Source organism: Hippoglossus hippoglossus, chromosome 13 (genome assembly GCF_009819705.1).
Source record: "Hippoglossus hippoglossus isolate fHipHip1 chromosome 13, fHipHip1.pri, whole genome shotgun sequence".
NCBI lineage: Eukaryota > Metazoa > Chordata > Actinopteri > Pleuronectiformes > Pleuronectidae > Hippoglossus > Hippoglossus hippoglossus.
This window is the reverse complement of record NC_047163.1, coordinates 25,286,357-25,298,298: the sequence shown is the minus strand read 5'-3', so window position 1 is coordinate 25,298,298 and position 11,942 is coordinate 25,286,357. Positions and strand designations below refer to the sequence as shown.

General features: G+C 41.1%; 1 protein-coding gene across 2 annotated transcripts; it reads right to left on the bottom strand.

Annotated features, from left to right (window-relative positions):
• Nucleotides 1–226: 226 nt before the first annotated feature.
• On the bottom strand, nucleotides 227–11,595 carry rinl (Ras and Rab interactor-like). 2 transcript variants are annotated; one of them, XM_034604500.1, is made up of 11 exons: nucleotides 11,072–11,595; nucleotides 10,683–10,848; nucleotides 7,788–7,899; nucleotides 6,798–6,870; nucleotides 6,441–6,529; nucleotides 5,445–5,527; nucleotides 5,002–5,233; nucleotides 3,110–3,781; nucleotides 2,633–2,950; nucleotides 2,380–2,514; nucleotides 227–1,423 (listed from the first exon to the last, which is right to left on the bottom strand). In XM_034604500.1, coding segments are annotated over exons 1-11 (2,349 nt in total). In that variant the 5' UTR covers nucleotides 11,074–11,595; the 3' UTR covers nucleotides 227–956. The 2 variants fall into 2 exon arrangements, with proteins under 2 accessions (XP_034460391.1, XP_034460390.1); XM_034604499.1 differs by lacking the exon at nucleotides 11,072–11,595 and having other exon boundaries at nucleotides 2,380–2,511; nucleotides 10,683–10,862.
• Between the last annotated feature and the right edge of the window lie 347 nt (nucleotides 11,596–11,942).

Sequence of the window (11,942 nt, the reverse complement as noted above, 5' to 3'; positions counted from 1 at the left end):
AGGATCTGACCTGTATGTATTCTACTGTAACTACATAGAAGCTGTACTCCTCACAGCAGGGTTAATGCTGCTCTCTAGTGGTCCAAAAGAAGACATTTACTTGTGTTTGGAGAAGTACTTAAGAAGTTGATATGATGATATGTCTTTTTAAACTTGTTGAGAAGCACTTTTGAGTTAAATTTCAATAGGTTTCTTACAAAACCAAAGCCAGAGTGAAATCAGCTGCTGAAGAAAGAACAAGACATATAACACCGTTTTTTTATTTAAATTGTGTTTGCTCTATAGTCTTTTTGCAAATTATTATTTGTATATTAATATATTCACGCATTAAAAATAACACAACACATAAAAAATATAAAATAATTCCAGTTCATGATGCACCTTACAAAATGTCATAGCCTCCAAACAAATACAAAATGATTATGACAATGATGTGTAACATAACTTCAGTATCATATGCAACATCTGACCCGTAGTTTCTGAGGAAACTTAAGCACATTTCTGAGGAAAAGGTGGATTGATGGCTGACTATAATAAAGTGATCAGACTGATCAATTATTAGATATAAATAAGTTAAATATCAACTGAAGGAGAAAACTGATCGAGTGATATATTTACACACAGTGCCTCAACATTCATGTTTTGTATGATCTCTCCTCTTCATTACAATCACCTGCAACATGAGATCTGGAGTCATTTAAGCCAGATTAACTAAATATTTGCACATTTTATTTGAAATGTTTTTGTAATTGGGGTAAAAAAACAAGTATATATAAAGTAAATATCAATTTATCCATTGAATCATTGAAGTCCCTTAGAGGAGTCCCATCTCCTGGTTTGGTCAAACATCCTCATCATTATTTGACAGCACTATATTATTAACACTACTCAAAAGCTTTCTTTGGCTTCTTGGAATGTTTACATCTTTTTAATTTCCCTTGTTCTTCTTCTACCACTTATAATCCTGCTTGTTTCTCTTCTTCGGCTGCACATGGAGTCTGTCGGTCTTCCTGTTTGCTTCCTGTTACATCTTGCTGCTGACAGTCTGATCCTGGACAAGATGTCTGTGATTGGTCCTTGTCTCCTCGCTCTCTCTCCGTCTCCTCTCTCAGTTGCTGCAGAGCCCCTGCACTGCTGTCTCTCTGCTGCTGTGACTCATCAGGATGATCATTTTCTTCTCCACTCTCCTCTTTACTCACAGTGCCAGTGTCAGAGCTCTGCGGCCCCCTCTCCCGAAACGTCTGTCTGCGGATGGTCCGTCGATGCTTGCTGCGACGAGACTGGTTGCAGTGCAGGGTGCGCCTGCGATGCCATTGGTTAAGAGACTGCTGGGCCTCCACACTGAGCTGACGAGCTGCGATTCGTGGACGGAAACTGCTGATGTAGTAGAGAGAGGCGTACAGAGTTGTGAGGTAGTAGCCACCTGTTGATGTGGGGAATGAAGGAAAGGAGACAGTCTGTGACTTCGGATTGTAATTTAGCAGCACAGAAATTGTTTAGTCACCGAGCATAAAGTCCTTCCTAAATTATAAGAAAACTTGGTAGTTTCAAACCCGCAACTCACTAAGTCTGATTGGCAAAATAGCAGCATGGAAATTCATGACTTTGTTTTACATTTACATTTTATCATAAGAATAGAGGAATATGTGTGATTTGGAGTAGATAGTATTCATGCAGGTGAACTTAAATGGGAAATATCCTATTATTATTATTATTATTATTTACTGCTTATTATTGAGTGTCCGTTATAAAGGGAATATTGAAGGAATGAACAAGGAAGTATCCTTCAGAGGCTGAATTGGAAGACCAAATGCGTCACAGGGGCACGACCCATTTCGTAGGCCCCTTCAAATGCAGCAGCTAACTGTACACAACAAGGGACATTAAAACTTTGTTTGTCATGTCTAAATTAATCTCTGTTGCTGGACAATAGCAAAAAGGGCGGGACAAAGAGGTGACTCCGATAACGGAAAGCCTCCGTAGACCAAACCGTCTGATTTTGGTTTGGCCTGAAACGTGGTCTACAAAGATCTTTCTGGAGAGGCCTCACAGGGTACATTTACACTCCTGCTCTCACCCCGGAGACCAAACTTTCTCACATGGTTTGTAACCATGCATTTTATTTCACATAGGGTTTTTTCTTTGAGTGAAAATTAAAGTTTACGAACTCATGAACTGATTTGGAGAGCAAACAAACTATGGGTCTGAAAAGGAAACTTAGCGGCACATGGTAGAAGCTCCAGGAAACATGGAAACTTACAAATCAGCCATTGTGTCCGCCTACAATGATAGTGGACATCTTCACCTCCTGCCTTTTCAACAGGGTTGTGGTAGAAATGTGTGTGTGTGTGCAGCATAAGAATGTGACTGTATCTGTACCCTCTCCCTGTAGCTGTGTGGGGTCCAGCAGCTCCATCATGTAGTCCGTGTCCAGCTGTATGGTGACCACATCGCTTCGGAGCAGCACCCATGTCAGGCAGGGCAGAAAATCATCCGCTCCAAATAATTTTCCTGCAGAAGAGTGGAGAGGAGAGAACGAATTTAAAAGGACAGACAAACAAGGAGTCAGTCCAGTCACAGAGACAAGACAGACAGAGCTAGAGTGGTAAAAATCATTAAACGACCAGTTTACCTGAGCTAGAATTTGTACTCATGCCGTCATAGATGCTCTTGCAGACTTTGAGCAGCATCTTGACCTTCTTGTCTGGGGAGTAGGCTTCATGCATCGTCGTCCACCTCTGCTGGATTCGCTCCAGGCTGACGCAGTCAGGAACCCCAACTCCCGCCGACCCTCCCAGCTCCTCTACCTCATTCTTTTCCAGCACACACAGATTGCTGTGGAGACGCTTGAAGCTGCCATCATTAGTGCGGGAGGTGCGAATGCAGGAGTATAGGTGGGTGGAGACGGGCTTCAGAGCCACTTTGTGCAGGGAGAGCTCCACCAATGAGTCTACAGGAGGGTCAGAAGGTAAGTGAGGTAAAGTCAGAGGAGAACCAACCAATCATCTGCTCAGTTATGACTGTAACAACACAAGTTCTGTCAATAAAACACACAGCTAAGATGCATTTTTATTATTCTTCTGTCAATTTTCACTGTTTGCTCACTCACCTATCTCTGCGTCACTTAGATCAGTAATGCTGTCCAACAATGCCTGGATTTCTGGGAAGTCCAACAGTATCTCCCTCAGTGATGTAAGTGATGACCTCACTTCCTGTAAGAAGTCTGACCCCATGACCCCATCGGGATCAGCCCCTCCCCTCTGCGTCACCTCCACGAATCCTCTCACGGCCTCTGCAAATACACTGCCTTTCCGCTCGCTCATCTCTTGCACACGATTGGTTAGTCTTTTTTTCTGACACACCAGCCCGCCGAGCACCTGGCCCACCGCAGAGAGCCGATGTATGACCTTGTCGGCCAAACGGTGCGCTGACGGGTGGTGCAGTGGAGGGCTTTGAATTTGGGACTCCTGCTCTTCTTCAACGCTGCTGATTGACAGCGAGTCGAGCTCGCGAAGCGGGGGGTGGAGTGAGGACGAGGGCCTAGGTGGGGGCAGCCAGACTCCATCTTCTATCCAGGAAACCCTGTGAGGGGACTGAGGGACGGGGCTGCCGTGGTGCTGCAGCTCGGGTGTGGAGGGAGGAGATGAATTCAGGCTCTCCGTGCTTGCTCTGTGTGGAGGGCTCAGGGTGGAATTTTGGCTTGGCCTTCTGAGGACCACCCCAGCTGTGGCACCTGGTGTTGGTGGGGTTGGTGAATCAGCTGATTTAGCTCTGGTTAGACCTGGATAAGGAGACAGAGTATGAAAACCACGTTACCGTGACTGTGGCTTAACCCTTAAAAGCAACATATGCCCCTTTTCCATTGTTCCAAAAACCTACTAACATCTGCATTTTGTCTGCAACAGGAATGGATACAATCTGCATTCCCTCCCTGCTCAAACTCTGCAGTAGACAAGGGTTATAATTGTGTCTAGCTCTGATCGGCAGTGATTGAAACAAGACACGAGGATGATTGCGCTAATTTGGCGCGACAGAGAGGTGAGCGAACGCTTCAGGTTTCGGTGAGTTTGTGACAGCGCACATGACTTGCAAGGCGTAAAAAAACTGAAGGCAAACTTGTCTACTGGCGATGGGACAGGAGTCATCACCATTTTAGAGGGGGTACCTGCACATACCCAGTACCCACTAATGTTGGTGTAAAAGAGGTAATAGAGAATGAGAAACAGGTTCCATGGCCCTGCCTCAAGTATTTGTGCTAAGCTAAGCTAATATACTTGTGCCTGTAGATTCATATTTTAAGGACAGATTTGACAGTGGTGTCAATATTCTTAATCAACTCTTAGCAATAAAGCTAATAAGACTACTTCCCTATAATTCTTTGTAAAATGATCACAGTATGGGTCTGTCAATTCCCCTGGTTAAATTGGATAGAAACTTATTAAAAAAATTTCTTTTACATGCGGTTATCTTTTACATGCGGTTATCTGGGTTATATACTCTGGGTACAAAATGCTTGGTCAAACATTACTGAAGGGAATGGAGAATGTAAGGATTTTGTTATGTGGGTGAAATGACTCAAAAGTAGGAGAAGCACATTTCTAAAGTAGGATATTACTCAGTAGAGTGTATACCTCTGACAAGGTCAAACAGTCCCCTTTTAAATTCAATAGATACAGAATTTTATATGGATTTGCATAAAATTACACAAATACTCATAAATATCAGCTGCTTAAAAATACCAGATTTTCATCAAGATCTGTGAATGATTCTCTGAGAAATCAACAAAATTGAAAAACACCCTAACCCTCGCAATATTGAAGAAAGTGAAAAAAAAATCCTGAATCTGCACCAACATTTAATGGGTTCTTCTTTGAGCAGGGCCCCAGCCCTCCAGTTTTTGCATAATCCTTCTAACAAACAAACAAATGTAAAATAAAAAAATAACCTCCTTAGCAGAGGTAATAAATACTTTATTTATATGTTAAAGTAACTCATCCTCACCAGAACTCTCCACACTGGCAGCAGAGGGTCCCTGTTCCAATGAGATGGCCCGTTTATTCTGTAACCCAGCCCCCGCCCACGGCCGAGTGGTGCTGAGGCGTCGCTCTCGCCTGTAGTTTGATGCCTGTGTGGTGCACTTCACAGTACGTTCCCTGTGTGTCAGCCAGTCATCTCCATGTTCACGTAAGTAGAGGGGATTAATGATACACAGGGCCCCGTTCGTGGAAGTCAGCTAAGGAAACACACAAACACAAAGATGGTGTGACACACTGAGCACCACAATTTAGCTGTGGAAGAAGCTTTAAGTCATCGCTGACATGCAAACATGTAAGTGAACAGTTGCACATCCGGCAGAGATGAGGTAATGTTAACTGTTGACTCGTAGCTACTAAATGTTTCACCGTGTTCACCAGCTGGAGTACGGTGGGCTAATCGTCATATACCTGGATGGAGCACATGACGGTGCTTGGCTCTCTGTGGGGCATTTCTTCCATCTGTTGGTCAGGAGGGGAGCTGAGCCAAGTGTCTGCATTGGAACGGATTCAAAATAAAGTCAGTTCTCTAGTTTAACCATCATTTAATTGCTAGAAACAAATCAAACACTGATTCAAAAATACTTTACTCTCTTCATTGGCAGTTTTATTTATAAAGCACCTTTCATGCTGCTGTACAGTGACATTAAAAATAACACAGAGACAACATAAAAATAAATCAACGTAAAATCTGAAAGGACAGTTTAAAACAATTTTCAAGCAAAATAAAAGACTAAGAAGAGTAGAATAAACGAGGTAAAGTAAATAAAAAGGATAAAACTGTATGAAAATTTCAAAATAATTCAAAAGAGAAAAATAATACAAATAAAATAGATAGCACTTTGTAAAATAATAAATGTAATAAAATAATAATGTTGTAAAAATAGCTTAGTTAAAGGCACTTGCATAAAAAAAGTTTTCAATCTCATTTTAAAAATTGCAATGGATGGAGCATTCCAAAGATCATCAGGCAGTTGGTTCCAGCTGCATAGTGACTAAAAGCTGCTTCTCCATGTTTAGATTTCACCTTAGGTACCTCTAGCAGACCACTCCCCTGTGATCTCAGGGGTCTTGCAGGTTATATTGGACTAACATGTTTGTTATGTATCTGGAGCAGCTCCATTCAGAGATTAAAAAACGAGGGATAACACTTTAAAATCAATCTTGTAATTCACTTGCAGCCAGTGTAGAGATTCAACAACAGGGCTGATGTGGGCTGTCTTTTTAGATTTGGTTAAAACCTTTGCAGCAAAATTTTGGTCGTAAGTGCCTGATTGTCTTTTTAGGAAGTCCTTTGTAGCGGTAAATTCTACAGAGAGATATAGAGATAAAAGCATTTATAGTTTTATCATACTTCCTCTGGGTAAGGATACAAGACAAAGTCAGATAGAGTACGAGATGACTCACTGGGTTCAAGTTGAGAGAGACGATCTTTGTTCTTGCCGGTGATGCTGTAGATCCACTGAGGAATTGACAGACAAACGGCCAACACATCCCTGACAGACAGGGAGAAATTACAGTGATAAAACAAACTGATTCATGACGTTTAAACAGACCTGAGAGCTGAATTCAAAACTATTTTAGAGAAAGATATTTCACTGAGCCCTCATATAACATGGATAGCCATAGAGACTAAAGAATGAACAGATGCTTAAAGCAGTGTGACGTCTGTGCTCTATTACAGTAGTAATAAAATGTTAGAGAAGTTGTGGAGGAAGTTTGAACAATCAGAAAATAAAAATCCGAGATGCAGCAGGTCCTCACCTGGTCACAGAGTAGAAGAACACCAGCTGAGCCAAGTCAGAGAAAGAAAGACGAGACTCAGACAGCTGGAATGCTGAGAGAGGGAAACAGAGAAATGGTGGGTAGTATTAACCTCATACTGAAAATACATTCCTGGAAACTTACAAAGCTTAAACCAGGAACCCTAACAGGGGACTTCTGTTTGATCACAGTAACTTCAGTGTTCTATTAATTAATATTTTATTTGCTAATACCACGTGGGTTCTAATACTATGAGCAGGGTTGCTGCAGGTTAGAGGTATCAGTTGTCTCTTCAGTTTTTAAATACCACATGCATGTACAATAAAAGCAGCATGGATATGTGTGAGTTGTATCAGCAGTTAAAGGGAGTTACCAGTTTAAGAAACCAGAATTAGCAGTTTCCTATTTGTGTAGGTGTGTGAGTATTAACCGGTATTACCTGCTCTCGCCTGTACATTTTCCAGGCACACACATTCAACAGCAGCAGATACAAAGTAACCTGACATGTTATTGACTTACTGCAACTGTACTTTATCAGTTTAGTCCGACGCTTTTTGGCAGAAGTAATGAGTCATTAAATAACCGTTGAAAGTGACTGAAAAGGGAACTTAGAGATCATGCGCACACAAACACATGCACGTCCCTCTATAGCTGTGAAGACATTTACATTCAAGGGAGACTTATTCAAACTTTGACAATCATTACTACTACCCTTACCTTAAACTAACATGTTCTCACCTTAAAATATCATGATTTACATTATAGGGACTTGATTTTTCGTCCCCATAAGGTGTAAACAGGTTTAGGTCCCCATAACGTGGGTAATACCTGGTCAACACACACACACACACACACACACACACACACACACACACACACACACACACACACACACACACACACACACACACACACACATTAAAACATACGCTCTAATACAGAGACATACACACAGAAATAACTCCATGTTTGCATGAGGTCGGTCCATACCTTTGCCCGTACTTTTGATAGTATAATCGAGAATGGTGTCATTATCTCCTCCAGCAGACACACACAGCAGGCTGGGCAGAGATGTTGCACAGTCCTGCACAACTAGGAAACTCTGGAGGGAAGGAAACACACAAGCACACACACGCACATGTAGTGACTCATTTTAGTACAGAAGCTGATCAAGTGAGGAGACATCTTAAATGTTCAATGGCAGACAACAGGACAGACATTGAAAAGAAAAATGCTGACAATACAAAATAGAGAGTGGAGAAGAAAAACAACACTGTGCCAGTATTTCTATGACAAGGTTGGATTGATTAGATATAGATTATTAGTCATGATTATTAGTCATTAGTCATTAGTCATTTTCCACAGGTTCAGTAATGATAAGTGATACAGATTTGTTTGGTGAGGGTTAGGGTTAATGTGATTGTATGGAGGCTGGTTAATAGACCAACTTACTGAATGTGGCTCAGTCCTATGTGTTATATGTATTCTTATTTAAATACATTAAAAATAAAACTGCATTATTGATTATAAACTGCACATGCCTCTTCATACAGTCAGAGTTTTTGCCAATAGCGTTAATGACAGCTCTGACTCTCAATCGGCTCAATCTGATTATTAAAAACCTTGTGATACAATTAAACCCACTTTTCATCTATGCAAAAGATTTTCATTTATCCAATAATTTGGTTCAAACACAAAACTTATTCCATCATCCTGAGCTGAATTAGCAAATCTTAACTGTCTCTGGATGTTATTAATGGACACCCTCTCTTAATGGTCGTCCTGTTTAAAAGCTTAAAGGTGATCGAGTTTTCAAAGTTGTGGCCCGAACCATATAAAATACTCTCCCTACTGCAATATCAGTATCTGTTGAATGTTTTTCACTGTTTTTTATTGCATATCAATTGTGTATCATATCTTATAACAGCCCCAAAAAAATAAGAACAGGGGAATAGAGCCATGAGATCCTGCTCCCTTCAAGGAGTCAACATTCCCATCACTAACTGCTTACTACAGCTGAGCAAACCACACTCACACAGTCCTGCTGGAGCAGGTTGGGTTTTTTCTTTGTAGCTTACCCACATAGCAAAATAGTTTTGTCCCAGATTTAGCCCACATACCGCATGGGATGATGGCACTTAGGTGGTCTGCTTCTGTTTGCAAGATCTGGGCCATAGCAAGGTGAATTTGATTTGTGCTATTTGGGCCATATTCACCATTTATCACATCGGCAACTGTAGGTTTACATCCAGATTACACCTTGCCTAGAACACTGCACACTGCCAAAAAAGGCCCACATGTATTTGGGATATTTGGGTGACATTTGCTATTTTACAAGAGAGCAACTTTAAGCTCACATTAATTTTGTCCGGGCAATAAGAAGACCAGAAGGGCTGCATCATTGCCTGAAGTGGCCCAAATCCATATGCTATCTGTATGATTCAAAAATTTGAATACCTTGAGAAGCACTTTTTTCATTTGTTATTTTCTATTTCACATTTATGAAACAACAAACATTTTAACAGCGAACATTGTAAAGCCAGTCATTGCTTTTTTCTACACTGATGATCTAACTGCATTGGAAACAGTGACTGAAACAGAACAAAACCGTTGGAGTGAGACCTAATTACTTGGGTATAACAATACAAGTGCAACTAAAGACACCACAAGTGAATTGGGTGCTGTTGAACACCAGCACACATTTATACACACACAGAGGAAGTGGCTTTCAATGTCGACATGCACAGAAATAGAGTCGTATTCACTGCGATCACCAAACTTTGAACACGCTGACGTGCAGTTTGACAGTTGAGATGTTACGTGTATGAATATTTCTGTGTTGATTCATAACAGCTAAGTTTAGTCAGAAATAAATGAACAATTCATTTTAGAACTAGTTGACACATTTCTGTGTCAAAACCCAAAATTACTCATGCATCGTGTTATTTATAGATAAAGTTTTCCATTTCTCTGTAATTATTTGCATGTCACTCTTTCAAGAAGCAAAATAATAAAAACATTTTTGCTCTACTCACATTCTCTCTTTTCAGCAGACGGTCATTTCCCTGACATGCATGTGCTGTGTCCAACACTACTTCTGCACTCAGCTCAAAACTACTGATTCAGATGTAGAATAAAAGAGGGAACTACTTTTGTGACTTATTTAGTATCCAGGCCTGAGAACACTTCTGTTGTTACACAAAATGACATCTTCGCTTGTTTGAGACAATTTGGACAGAAACATGAGCAGCAAACTAACCTGGAGGTGACAGGAGGATGCTGGATTATATGTGAATGAGGGAAACAGTGAGAAGAAGGAAAAGTGAGGATCAGGGAGAAGGTATGAAGGGAAGATAGGGAGGTAGAAGGACAGATAATAAGAAATGGAGACACAAAGAATATCTCCCTGTTATTTTAGCTTCTCAAATTTGCTCAAATTAGTTTTTAAATGAGCAGAGAAATAAGTCAAAGTAACGATAAGTCGACGAAGTTAAAGTTAATACTTGTGCTTTTATATAACGACTGAGGCCACTGTCTTATTAAAATATGGCAATGATCTATAAGTGGAAGACTTAATCCCAAAAAACAAAAAACAAAAAAATATAAAATCTGATTGAATCATGGTACCAGCGTGGAGGCTGAAGGCCCAGAAGAGAATGATTCAGTGTTTGCACTCTATGTGTGTGAAACAAACACAATATCAATATTTTTGATCGTGAAGGTTTTCCACTTCATATTGTAAAATAACTTTCCTGCATACACAGACCCATTTTAAGACTTTCTCTGAATAAGTGAAGCAGCGTCAGAGTTAATGTGACATCATACTGACATGGCGACTGCTTGATTGACTGATGAATGTTTGTAAAGAATAGGAGGAATACTCACCCCTGCAGGTGTTCCACAGATCGCAGTGTGGGCCCCTTCTCTATCCCAGGGTGCCCCGGGACACCAGGCCTCCTGGCAGCCTCTGAGCTGCTCCAGGAGCGACGGCTTACTCCTGCTGCTCCTCCACGGGATGGCCGTTGTACCGTTAACTTGACTGTGAACTGCCCTGGACACAAACATATGTACGTGTTTATGCACACAAACAACAGTTGGCAACAATTTGGAATAAAACTGCTGATTCCCTTTGGGGAAAAAGTTCAAGTTACAGTTTTCACATGGTCTGAGGGATTCATATTCAGAAATGTTCAACAATGTTTGAACATCATATGTTTAAAAAGTATGTTTAATACTTTTTAGAAAGAGCATATTGATTTCCAGTTAATACTTACATGTGTTGCACTGGTTCAGTTGGTTCATGTGGCTTCACCTCTACACTATTAGCACATTCCTCGGCATGTTGTAATCTTCTCTCTTTAGCTCTTCATTTCTACACAGAGCAAAATGTTGCTCAAGAAGGCAAAAACAAAAAAGAAAATAGGAAGCTCACATGCTCCTCAAACACACATCCTGCACAGAGTGTTTTGTATTTTAAATTCAGGTTAACTGTTGTGCTGCTGCCACCACGTTTGCTGCCTTCTTCTGCATCCTGCTCATACTGGCATCTGATGCACTTTCTGTTTTCTTATGAAGCTGTTCCACCAATTTCACACGGCTGCTGCTTCTTTATAATCGCTCCTCTCCTCCCCACAATTCTGCATGTGGTTAACCCTGGTCTGTGCAAGGCGTGAACACTGAGAAGACACCGTCTCCTCTCTGAACAGCTACATATGTCTGTTTTTTCTCTCACTCTGCAGCACTGCTTGTCTTCTGCTCAGAAGTGATGAAGGGTTCAAAACTTCTAATTTGAGAGCAGACTGGGCCTGTGAATGCGTCACCACAGCTCTAAGATGACCTGTGAATGCACGAAGAAACAAAAAATACATGCATTAGACTTTGAATCCATCAGTATTTTCAGTACACATGGGGGGTGGGGGCAGTTTCAAGTCTGTTTTATTGTCACCTACATGCAGGTTGGTTTGCTGGCTTTCCGACAGTCCTCAAGGAAACCACAGCCAGAGGTGTTGCTGATTGGTCCACATGTCCGTGCAGTGTCGTCACACTTTCTGTTCAAACCATTGTCTCATATACAGTGCCTTGCACAAGTATTAACCCCCTTTTTCTACATTTTGTCTTGGTATAACCACAGATTAAAATGTATTT

What these genes read in the sequence shown, in the direction of transcription:
- rinl (XM_034604499.1), bottom strand. Translation starts at nt 10,862, where the DNA reads ATGTTTGTGTCCAGGGCAGTTCACAGTCAAGTTAACGGTACAACGGCC. An exon ending in TCTAAGTGACGCAGAGATAG is followed by an intron (nt 2,951 to 3,109) that starts GTGAGTGAGCAA and finishes ACCCTCCTGTAG; the next exon opens with ACTCATTGGTGGAGCTCTCC. An exon ending in CACACAGCTACAGGGAGAGG is followed by an intron (nt 1,424 to 2,379) that starts GTACAGATACAG and finishes CCACATCAACAG; the next exon opens with GTGGCTACTACCTCACAACT.